We start from the raw sequence: 12,578 nt of genomic DNA on the forward strand, positions 1-12,578 counted from the left end.
ATCACGACACAGGGCTGGAGAAGGACAAAAATCATAGTGCGGGTTGCAAGACAAGCGCCCTCTCGTGTCCTCGTTTCTAAAGTTGATATTACAACATGGCGACGTACAGTGCGGTTAATTTTGGGGTGTTGCCGTCTTGAAATATCTCCACTTTGCAACCACTTCTAGGACGGTCTACCCCCCTTGATTGACCCCCATCGTTGAGAGGGAAAGAGGGCAAGAGCCCCACGGATCGTCTCAACCATGGATCCGAATGAAGACAGCCTTCAGATGCTCATCGGAATGGGGTTTTCCGACCTGACCGAGATAAAACGCGCGCTCTCCCTGAGCAAGAACGACTTGAATGAAGCCGTAGCTATTCTCACGAACGAGCAGCCAGGCTTGTCGTACGACACGGTTGATGAAGTCGTTGAAATGAAGGACAGAGGAGGCTCTGGGAAGTCCAAAGGGGATCGCCCAGACCAGGTGCGCTTCTCAGACCCAGCACCGCCCAGTTACGACGAGGCGGTTGAACCAGACGAGGTGAGGTGTTTACTCACTTTCATACAAATGACTTGCTCACAAAAGTCAAAGTGCTGCAGGAGAATGCATGCAGTCTCTGACTTGAGTTTGAGTGTCACGTCCAGGCCTGGAATTACAAGCAGGCCACGACAAAGGACATGACCTTGGTTGCCCCTGGTCTTGGCCTGTGCCCCTTCGACACTTCAAAGTGGAAGTTTCCAATTGACGTTTAAGATTACCCAATATGGAAATGCCCTTTGCAAAATGAAAATGACCTTGCCTTTTTTCAAAGCTGAAATTCGTGGCTTGCATGTTTTATGGGAAAAGTTTCAGTATGACACCACTTTTTCAATCGATATGAAGTTATATAGTATCTGATTTACCTCAATGAGATATCCCTTTTTGTAAAAATCAGTGAAAAAGTCTCTAGTCATTTAACTCATTACATGTACAAGTAATGTTGTTTGTTATCATACCATAAATCCTAAAGAGTGAAATGGAAACACCACAATTCATAATATTCTGTGACAGACAATGAACGAAATGCATTCAATATTTGTTTTATTTTACTCATAAAATAGTCATAATAATATATATAGTCAAATTGTCTTTTGAAATATTTTCATAAATAAACACTACATACTTGACACAGAAACTTGTCCATCCCAGCCCACTCTCTTAAAGGAACATGTTGCCCGGATCGGACGAGTTGGTCTATAAAAAGCGTTTGAAAACGTTTGTTATGAAATGCATATGGTTAGAAAGATGTTTTAAAAGTAGAATATAATGATCCACACAAGTATCACTCAAAATTGCACGGTTTTGCTTTTACGTCGTAAACTAACATGGTCGGCCATTTATGGGAGTCAAAAATTTGACTCCCATTAATGGCCGACCGTGTTAGTCGACGAGGTAAAAAGAAAACGACGCACTTTCGAGGCATACTTGTGTAGATCATTGTATTCTACTTTTACAACATCTTTCTACCCATATGCATTTTATAACAAACGGTTACAGAACGCTTTTCAAAGACCATTTCGACCGATCCAAGGCAACGTGTTCCTTTAAACTCAATCTGAAAACACTTTCCAAATATAAATCCCCCAAGAATGTATGATAAAATGAGCCAACTCCATCCATCTGCATCTGTTTGCTACTAAACTGTGCAAACATTAATCAACAATTGGCTGGATATCTCGAATAAGAGCAGACACCAACCTTATGATCACATAATCTTGAATTGTTTGGATGAATGAGCGGGAACAATTGTCCTGGGAATGACTCTGAAAAAAAAAATCATTGGTAGACCTGATTTTTCACACGCAGACGATTGCCTCCTTGCCCCCTGGTTATTGCCTTCGTGCCCTTAAAAATACTCCAGTAGAAATTTACAATTTCCTCATTGGGTGCTCTTTACCAAGGAGAAAATGCCGTGGTGCCATTGCTCTTTCAAAAATTAAGCATACAGGCTTGTGCCACCCGTCTGCTTCAAGCATTTCGATCATTGATTCATGTTTAATATTTTCTTTCAGGGAGCAAAGGTTAGTCCAGAGCAGTCGACCATGGATACCGGGGAGGATCCCAATGCAGAGACATCCAAAGAGTTTCCGGCAACCAACTTGTACGAATTGGAAGGGAGGGTATTCACCGACCAGTGGTCCATTCCTTACAAGAAGGAAGAGTCTCTTGGAAAGTGTCTCATTGCAGCGGCTAGATTTGCAGAGGAAAGTAAGTATGAAACAACAATAACAAATATAGGATTTGAGGCATTACATGGTTAGGTATCAATGTATATTTGGTTTGTGGTAACACCATGTGTGTATCTACTTGCCAGGTAGAGTTTGTTCTTAGAGAACTGTCTTGCTTTATTCTACTGCCGCGGAATAGATAATCAGAGTTCGGGACACTTCTCAGTTCTGAAAAGAACTGTCCTGCTTTTTAACTATTACCAGGGCAGATGGTATAGAAAATAGACTGGACTACTACTTAAGCTTTTAGGATCATAATTAACTGTACTGCCGCGGAGTCAGTTCTGAATTAGTCTCAACGTTTCAACTAGCTTGCCCTAGTCATCGTCAGGAGACAACAACAACAAAGGAGCTAATGGTCTCTACAGGGAATGAGGAGTAATATAAAATTTCTAAGAAATTACGACATTCTTGAAATGAGTATACTATATAACTTTAAGGCACGATTGATTGGGGTTTTGAGGAAATGTCCTAAAAGTTATTGTCGAGGCAGAAAAAAGTATTCCAATGAGAAAGAATTGTTTACCATTCATGAAAATTGAAGGTTTGACACTTAGCTGGGGGGCTTCATGTACTACAGGTAGATAGCTAACAGGGTTTAATGGCTAAGCGGTTTAGAGAATTCAATTCAAGCTCTGGTGGTATTTGGTAATGATGTGGGTTCAAATTCCGGTCATGACACTTGTGTCCTTGAGCAAGATGCTTTACTATAATTGCTTCCCTTCACCCAGGGGTATAAATGGATACCTGCGAGGGTAGAGGATGATATGGTGTTTGAAAAAGCCTTGCATGACCTCTGTGTAATTCAAGGCCTGTAAAATGAATGCAGAAATTCGTACTTTTGTTCACAAACTTTCTGCGATTAAAAATATAGGCCTAAATACTGTTTATTATCACCATTATTATTTAAGTTGGTGATGCACAGTGATGCATTCAGAAATATTCCAGACAACTGAAGACAGAATTCAAACAACTTCATGACTGCCTTAAAGAGAGAACCTTTGGTAGTACTAGTTTACTCTAACAATTATTTATTATAAAAACTTACTTGGTAAAGAGCCCTGGAGAGCTGTTGATACTTTACCACTTAAAAACAAACACAAACACAACACAAACAAATGGCCCCACCACAAGATTGAGAATTTGATCTGAAGTAAACAAACAAGTATCAAACATAATTTTGTTATTTTGTACTGGCTGCAATGCACATGTATCAGCCTGCAATTTGTGCATATTTGCCTGTTCTGCCAGTTTGCTCCTAGGGAGAATCAAGTTTCATTCAGAGAAGTCTATGATGAAATTTCCAGTTTTAGATGTTTGAGGAAAACTGTGAAGTACAGTTACTTTGGTCGGCAAATGTTTTATGGAGTAGGCCTATTTGCTGCACTATATAATTTGTGGAAATTTGTTATGGAAATTGTAGCTATGATGTGTACATGTATCTTTCAAGTACCGGTAGGTCAAAGTCCTCATTGCCAGCAAACCATTATCAATAATCAGTGGATTTGGGGAAATCCAGGGTTTTACACTGCAGACTCTTTGTTGGGAAATTCCTGTAAAAAATCCCTTTGTATACAGTTATTGTATGATCATGAATGTAAGTAAAATGCATACAGTAGGGTACAAAAAATGTACACATTCATAGTAATTTTGGTTTTACCCATACGCCGATGTGTGTTAGCACTGTATACTCAGTACTTCCCCGAGTCCTGGCTGGTGACCTATTTTAGTTGAAGGGTTTTTAAAGGTTATTTTCCCTTTTCCCCCTCATATTTTGCATTTTGTGAACGTTAAATTGATCTCACTCACTCAAATAAGAATCTCACTCACTAAAAATCTCACTGACTGAAATCTCTTTAAGATATAATTGGGTCTCAGAGTTCATAAGCCAGTAATATTTTCAGGGAAGCTTTCTACTATCATTATCTTCAAACGGTACAAGTTTAGTGTAAATCTGTGGACATTGTGTTTTTTGTCCTACAAAAGTTACATAGAGCTTTTAATATTATTATTATTTATTATACAGATCTGATTGACACGGATGAGAACTGCCAGCGTTTTGTGAGTCGATGCATGCCAGAAGCCATCAAGAAGTTGATGGTATCCAACGCTGTGCATCGATGGGGCGCTGAAATACAGGAGGGTATTTATAACATGATGCAGCTGACTGTGGATGTGATTGCTGCCAGACTCAAACACAAGCCAGTCCCTGTCGAGTTACTTGGTGTACTCACAATGGTGAGATTCTGTACGAATTTCAGAGGCTCGAAAACCCCACTGGTCCTCATTGGGCCTGCAAGCTCACAGTATGATTGCTCACTCTCCCACATGTCCACGCCAGACAATTAAATGTGTTTATGTAGTTGCTGGGCACCTCTGAAAACAGTGTTTCAGTGAGAGGTTTCTCCAGGGTAAATAATAAACAAATAAATAGACCTGGCCCAAGGCCCAATTTCATGGTTCCGCTTACTGCTGAATTATGCGCTTACGATCACCATTTCAATCACTAATCCCTCAATGATTTATAATCAACAAAATCAATTTAGATAAAATAGTTTTACAAAATAAAAAATAAAAATTTTGGTCAAAATAATTTCATAGAATGCTCAGCACCATAAACTATCTTTGTTACATTTCACCTTCCGCACAGAAAGAAAATTACACCATTTTGTCAGGGTCATTAACATAACAGGATTAACATGACCTTACCTTAAAGTGTACTTTGCTTTCGTCACCTTTACAAAAACATCAGACAAACTATCAGACAAGAATCCCTCTTCCGAACCTTGTCTCCATTTAGTTCAATAGCCTGAACCACTTCCTCCTACAAATAGTGTCCACTGCCTTTAAGGGCCATGTGACTTCCTGTACACTCACAGAATACTGCTAGTGTTCAGTTATCAGATCTTGGAGCCAGGCACTCGGCTTGTTTAACAAACCTCTCACATTGCGTGAAGATAGATAGTCTTCCCCTTTTGACTTAAAAGTGGATGCTAATATTGAAAATTGGGATAAAGTTTCTAGTTGAAATTTTCTATTTAATGAAATTTCTTCTTCTTCCTTTTTCCCTCTTCAAATTTAAAGAAAATGTCATGACTATGGGGTGCTGAATATATTGACACCAGTTTTGTTTCCTAGATAAATTTTAGTGGTGGGCTTTAAATCCAATCAGTCCACCAAGGGCGGCTCAGCAAAATTATTCATGTTTAGATTCGGGAAGTGCAATCTGGGGGAAATCTGTGCTGGGCAGCATAGTGTATTTTGCACAGAGTGCTGGGTAAAATTTTTTAGTTCAGGGCAGGCCCGCCCGGCACCGCCCATTGTGGCTACCAGGACTGCTATTTGCATTTGTGTAACCAGTTCCAGTAATAATAATAATAATAATGATGACCCGTTTTTATATATCGCTTTTCACACCCGAAGGGTGTCTCAAAGCGCTTCCAACATGGCTACCCCTGGTCACTGGATCTTAATTCATTCCTTAAACCATCTCAGCTCCCTGGGGAGTATACAGCCTGTGCGCAATATATGCGCTACTTGGCTAAACCAAACACTAGAACCATCTTTGCCCTCACCCCTGGGTGGAGAGAAGCATTTAAAGTTAAGTGTCTTGCTCAAGGACACAAGTGTCACGACAGGGATTCGAGCCCACACTCTGATGAACAGAAGCATCAGAGCTTAAGTTCGGTGCTCTTATCCACTCGGCCACGACACCCCAGTGAGTGCTTGGAACCCAAATCAGATCTTAGAAATGTTTCTATGATTTTGTTTTTGTTTTGTTGTTGTAGGTTCTAAATCCAGAGACGGAGTTCCATTACAAGAATCGATCCAAAGCCTGGGAAAAGAATCACTGGGAGGACACCTTCGGAGTTGGTCAGACTTATGCCGTCCCTCCACTCTTCAATACCTATAAGGACCCATGTGGATGGCTGGTTAACCTGGTCAACAGGGTGAGTTTCTATGTGGGCTGAACAGTATAGAGCTGTTTTAAATGCACCGGACACTATTGGTAATTGTCAAAGGCCAGTCTTCTCACTTGCTGTATCTCAACATATGCATAAAATAACAAACCCGTGAAAATTTCAGCTCAATCGGTCATCAAAGTTGCAAGATAATAATGAAAGAAAAAACACCATTGTCACACGAAGTTGTGTGCTTTCTGATGCTTGATTTCGAGACCTCAAATTCTAAATCTGAGGTGTCGAAATCAAATTCGTGGAAAATTACTTCTTTCTAGAAAACTACGTTACTTCAGAGGGAGCCGTTTCTCACAATGTTTCATACTATCAACAGCTCCCTATTAGTCACTACCATGAAAGGTTTTATGCTAAAAAAAAAATTTGAGTAATTACCAATAGTGTCCACTGCCTTTAAATGCATCGGACACTATTGGTAATTACTCAAAATAATTGTTAGCATAAAAACTGACATTGTAATGAGCAATAGAGAGCTGTTGATAGTATAAAACATTGTGAGAAATTGCTCCCTCTACTGTAGTACTGTAGTTTTTGAGTAAGAGGTAATTTCTCACTCAAATAATATTAAAATGCGCCTTTTTTTATTACGCATCTGAAAGCACACAAATTTGTGCAACTTCGATGACCAATTGAGTCCCTTTGTTCACAGATTTGTTATTTTATCTCACTCAAATATTAAAAAAAATCTGAAAGCACACAAATTTGTTCAGCAAGGGCGTCTTTTTCGGACATTATTCTTTTGCAACTTTCAAAGATTTCTTATTTTGTGCATATGTTGTGATACACCAAGTGAAAATTCTGGTCTTTGACAATTACCAAAGGTGTCCTGTGGTGGATATCACAAAGAGTTAGGACTAGTCTTATCTCGAGTTAGGAAGAGTTACTTTTCCTAACTTAGGACTAGCTGTACGTTTTTGTTATCTCTTAGGACTAGTCCTACATGTAAGTTAGGACTAGTCCTAAATCTTTGTGAAATCGACCCCAGTTCCTTTTTAGCTTAGTATACACAGATAGTATGATGCGGTGATCGAGCTACAGCCAGTAAATCAGACATGGCATTCATGCTAAAAATGTCCTTGGAATTCATTGTAGTCATATGTTTTTTTGTTTTTTTCTTTCAGTTTGCTGAAAAAGGTGGTATGGAAGAGCTCAAGACCAAAGCACTTGAACCGTTCGAGGAGCTTGATCCAGCGGTGAGTTGTCAAATCATAGACAAAGTTGTTTTCTAAATTTCTGATTTTGAAAGTAAATTGTTTCAAAATGGAAGATTGGTGACCTTTGTGAAGATTGGTGACCTCTACCTGTTTGGTTAACCAATTGTGTCGTTCATGACTACTCACGGCAACATAATTTACTTACAAAACACAATCAGACATCAGTAACAGAATCCTTCAATCCATTCAGCGTGAATTTGACTATCGGCAAATATTAAAAAAACCATATAATGCCGCCCCAGATTGCAGAGTGGGGGCTTTTTAAAAGGGTAGGGAAAGTTGAGTAGTGCCGCACAGAAAAAAAATGATTTCATTGGCAGAATACGGATTTTTGGGCTTCAGAATACGGATTTTCTCAATTGAGGGTTGGCAGCTCTGCGTAACGTATCTTGGTAATTGGAAAAAGTTTGAAGCCGCAACTATTTGAGGCGCGTCTAGTTGAGTAGTGAATTTTACTAGTGGCCCAGGCCTACCCTCGGCCATCAGAACTTGAGTTTGATGCTCTTTAACTGCTCAGCCATGATATGCTTCAGGTTTAGGGTTAACCAATTTATATTGGATGATGTCGTTTATCCGTTTTGTTTGTTTGGATAAACAGACGCACGGACATGTTTTGTTTAAAAAGATGTCTACAATTTTCAAAAGAGTAAAATTGGCCACCCGGAGACTTTTCTGATGCACTGTGTACTGAATCGTTTACACTCTAAATCAATTTGATGTTTATTTGACAGATCATGGCAGCCCTGCTGCAGCCTGTTGGGGTGTGCTCAGAGTACCTCAACCCACTACGAGTTGCCACCTTCCTGGGCCCCGTGTCTAAACGTACCCTGACGTATGTCCGGGAACTCGCTGATAGTGACCTCAAACAGAAGGTAAGAATCGAACCGCTTTATTTTAAGATACTTAAAATCTGTTGTAAAAAATGCATTGATATGTGTGGCTCTGCGATGTGTGTTGTTGTTAATAGTTTCGGGTTGAACATGTTGAACAAAGATAAATTTAACAAACGCCTCTGAATTAATGTGGTGGCGCTCTACCAACCGATATTCTCTTCATCCAGACGTATAAATGGGGACCTGCAAGGGTAGAGTTTGAAAAAGCCCTGGACACTATTCCCTGTTTTTGTTTATACTCCACAGAGAGCTGAGAGAGATTACAGGAATGTTCCTCAGCCCAATGACCAGAGCACTTATATAAAGCGCATTGATATGGTTATTGCCAACTTTGCTAAATAAGAACTTACTCTGTTATTGTTATTAATGGGGCTTGAACCCACACTCTGCTGATCAGAAACACCAGAGCTTTAGTCCGATGTTCTTAACAAGGCATGCCATTTCGGGGTGTAAAGTTTTTGACTCCATAATATTGCCAACCATGTTAGTTCGCAAAGTAAAAGGAAAACCATGCAGTTTCGAGGCATGATTGTGTAGATCATTATAATTCTACTTTAAAAACATCTTTCTTACCATATGCATTTTATAACAACTGGTTTCAAACGCTATTCATGGACCAACTCGACCGATCCAAGGCAATGTGTCCCTTTAACCGCTCAGCCAATACAGACTATTCATGCCAGTGTTTTCTGTTCTGACTTTTCAGAAAGCTGGCAGCGTCTCGGATCTACTTTCCACCATGAAGCTCCTATGTCTGAACTTCTGGACAGAGGATGTGAAGGAAGTGGATGACCTGAGGCTGGACATTGCTCTCAGGATGCTGAAGTCACCTCACTTCAATGCCAAGATGAACAGCCTCAAGGAGGTACTGACTTTCATACATAAAATAACTACTTACAGTATGGGTAAGGGAATGAAAGAGTAGGCGACGAGGTCTTAAGCGGTCATTTAAAACCGACAGGGTAGTGGTCGTATATTGAATGCGTTACGCATAAATTTTCGCTACGCGTAAGCTTGCGTGACCACGCCTATGTTTAAACACTTTTATCTGTGATTATATCCCAAGATTATATCACGCGATTCAGAATGGATAAACTGTTCCTGGTATTTATGAAGCAATTATCAAAGGGCTTGACACCAGTTTCAGACAGGTGCGCTAGAGTCACGCCGAACCAAATAAACTAGGAGTGACTATAGGTCGTACCAACTGTTGGTTTCAGAAATGCGAACTAAACATTTACATCAGCTCATGACAGGATCGACGTGTGAAACCAAGGCACTCCAGAGTCGCTCCGACCGACTGCAACAGGCGATCTTGCAACTTCTAGCGCGCCCAGACATTGAACTTTTCATGCACTTTATTCAGAATTTGGTTCGGCGCGACTCTGGAGCGCCTGTCTGAAACGGGTTGTACACTATTTACTACCCCATTCATTGTACCAAAAGCATTTTCAACCCCTTGGAATTTTAGCCTTGGCTGACAAATTGTCACATGTAACAACTTCCCTTTTATGGTGCTACATAAATATGGTCTCATGTCTTAAGCCCGGTTCATACTTCCTGCGAATGCGAAGCGAAATTGAGGTGAATTTGACGTCACAACCCTCCTTTCGCAGCGAAATTTGCAAGTGAGTTGAACTCGACTCAACTCAGTGCGAATTTCGTTGCGAATTTGTGACGTCAACATTCGTATCGCATTCGCATTCGCAGGAAGTATGAACCGGGCTTTAAATGTTTCTGTCCTATTAGGCGCCTTGAGTTCATCATCGGGAGATACGTGCGCTTTATAAGACTATACATATTATTTCTGTACATGTATGCATTTTTCTATGGACAGATAACTAAACTGATTGAAGACTCTTCAGCGAGGAGCAATCGTAATGCGATCCAAGAAGACGTCATCTTAGATTGGTTGGTTGAAAAGAAAGTTCTGTCAATCGCTCTTGAAGGTACTTCATCCTTTGTTGTTTGGTTATTGCGATTATTTGGCAGCATTGTGCAGGGACTAAATCATATAGCTGCGTAAGCAGAAATATTGCTTTACATTTTTGGGGCTAAGTAGAAATGAGCAGGATACCAGTCACAAATTGTACATGTGACATGGCATCTTGGCTGGTAAACTTATTCTGGTAAGCATAACTTTGTTGTGCTTAGCACGTTTTTTTTATATGTCAGCAGCTCTATCAAATTGGACCTAGGCCTGATACTTTTGTTTTGTGAGGGCAAGGTGTTTTCCTTAGTAGAGGGAAGCATAGAGGGAAACAGCAGTTTGTAGTAGCACATTTCAAAAGGCAACAAGGCAATAAGTCACTTTGAGATCGGGTACATGCAGGCGCTTTACTAGCGCACTATTTGGTTTGTGTGAATATGTCTATACACACCCAAACCACATGGTGTACTCCTACAGTGTCCTGTGGGATTTTGTGGCAAGATTCTGTTGGGCAGGATGTCCTGGCGGAACGGATAAAAGCACCGAACTCAAGCTCTGGTGCTTCTGTTCAGCATAATCCTGGTCGTGACACTTGTGTCCCTGAGTAAGACACTTTAATTGCTTCTCTCCACCCAAGGGGTAAAAGGGTACCTGTGAGGGCAGAGATGGTTCTTGTGATTGATTTAGCCAAATAGCGCATATTTGTTGCACAAAGCTGTATACTCCCCAGGGAGCTGAGATGGTTTAAGGAATGATTTAAGGCCCAGTGACCAGGGGTAATAATGTGAAGTGCTTTGGGATGCCCTTCGGGCGTAAAAAGGGCTATATAAAAACTAACTGCATGTTTTATTATTATTATTATTATTATACAGATAGTAATAAATAAATGATAAAAACAGTTCAGTGTATCTAAAATATTAACTTTCGACCTTAAACTCTGCAGGTAACATTGATCAATCCCAGTACTGTGAGAGACTGAAAGGTATCGTGGTCTTTCTGGGAACAAAGCTGTCCCTCGATGAACTCACTGGGATGTGGAATATGCAGGTAAGAAAACAATCAGGAAAAGTCGCTGTTTTCTCAACAATTTTTCTTCAATAATGGGCATGCAACTTTTTTTCACAGATTTTGGTTTCTCTGCTGTGTCATTGAAAGTTGACAAAACAGAAAGAAAGTATTTCTGCCCCTGGAACTCTCTTGTTTGTCTCTGATTTGGGGATTATTTTGCAAACTGCAGTTGTATGCCTTCAATAATTTCACTCTAAAGCCCGGTTCATACTTCCTGGGAATGCGAATGCGAATTTTGACAACAAAATTCGTAACCCATTCGCATTTTCAGGAAGTACGAACCAGGCTTAAGTGTTTAACAGCTACCTGAGCGGAATGTTTTTAATGGAAATGGTATTTTAACTTGTTTATAATGCACTTGTTGACCATTTTAATGTAATTTTGAAATGTGTACACTTCTAAATTGTTCGTAATTATCGATTAAAAAATCTGGCCCCAACCTAAAGGTTTGTAAAAACTAAAAACACTTCTGCCGTTGAGAGGGCGCGTCAAAGGACAATGCCGCTGACGTCATTTGTGGGAGTTTGCTTTGTTATACCTCCACGCTGCAACAAAGCGGCTTTACAAATTGGAGCTCCCAACTATGACGTTTTGAGAGTGATTACGTATGGGGCTTTTTGCAAATCTCTCAGAAAAGCGTTGGATAAGGGTATTCGAAATGATTGTTTTTTTACACAATCAAAAGCTATTAATAATCATATGACTCGATTTCCTTATTCATTGAAAACATTTTAAATGGAACTCAGCAAAGTTCACGACTTGACATTTTCGTTCAACCAGGTCTTTAAATTCAAAAGTTTAATTCTAGTCTTGGAAGGAATTATTGCTAGCAAATGTTTTGGGGTGTTTTTTGTGAGCTGGTTACAAGTAGACTTTGTATTGATTTTTGTTTTTTGTTTCTCTTTGCAGAATGATCAGCCATTGACTGTGGTGGAGAACATGCATTCTATAATGGCCGCTGCTGCAGTCAAGTTTAGCTCTGAGCAGCTGGAGCATCTGTTCTGTCTCATACAGAAGGTAAGTTTGGGGCCACCACAATTCAAAGACAAACTTCATTCTAGATTGTGTCTCTACACATGAAGTAGCCTCTCGAGGTGGGCAGACACTAACCAACGTGGACCAGTTGCGTTGTGATGCTGCATTAACTTCTGCAGCTGAGATCATGACAGCTATGTGTGGCGTGTTTTTTTAGTGTGATGAGAGTTGAACTGATGATGATGATGATGATGATGATGTGTTTCAACCAC

The 12,578-nt window shown here is 40.1% G+C and overlaps 1 protein-coding gene across 1 annotated transcript in view; it reads left to right on the forward strand.

Moving 5' to 3' along the window:
- The first annotated feature begins 109 nt into the window (after window positions 1-109).
- Window positions 110-12,578, forward strand: part of LOC117297528 (ubiquitin carboxyl-terminal hydrolase 24-like) — a 58,285-nt gene continuing 45,816 nt past the window's right edge. Inside the window, exons 1-10 of the mRNA XM_033780615.1 lie at window positions 110-522; window positions 2,034-2,229; window positions 4,276-4,487; window positions 6,038-6,199; window positions 7,348-7,419; window positions 8,172-8,312; window positions 9,040-9,198; window positions 10,171-10,282; window positions 11,207-11,310; window positions 12,241-12,348. Coding sequence (XP_033636506.1) covers window positions 244-522; window positions 2,034-2,229; window positions 4,276-4,487; window positions 6,038-6,199; window positions 7,348-7,419; window positions 8,172-8,312; window positions 9,040-9,198; window positions 10,171-10,282; window positions 11,207-11,310; window positions 12,241-12,348 — 1,545 coding nt within the window. The 5' untranslated portion in view covers window positions 110-243. The remainder of the gene's footprint in view (window positions 523-2,033; window positions 2,230-4,275; window positions 4,488-6,037; window positions 6,200-7,347; window positions 7,420-8,171; window positions 8,313-9,039; window positions 9,199-10,170; window positions 10,283-11,206; window positions 11,311-12,240; window positions 12,349-12,578) is intronic.

This window comes from Asterias rubens, chromosome 12 (assembly GCF_902459465.1).
Source record: "Asterias rubens chromosome 12, eAstRub1.3, whole genome shotgun sequence".
Classification (NCBI taxonomy): Eukaryota; Metazoa; Echinodermata; class Asteroidea; order Forcipulatida; family Asteriidae; genus Asterias; species Asterias rubens.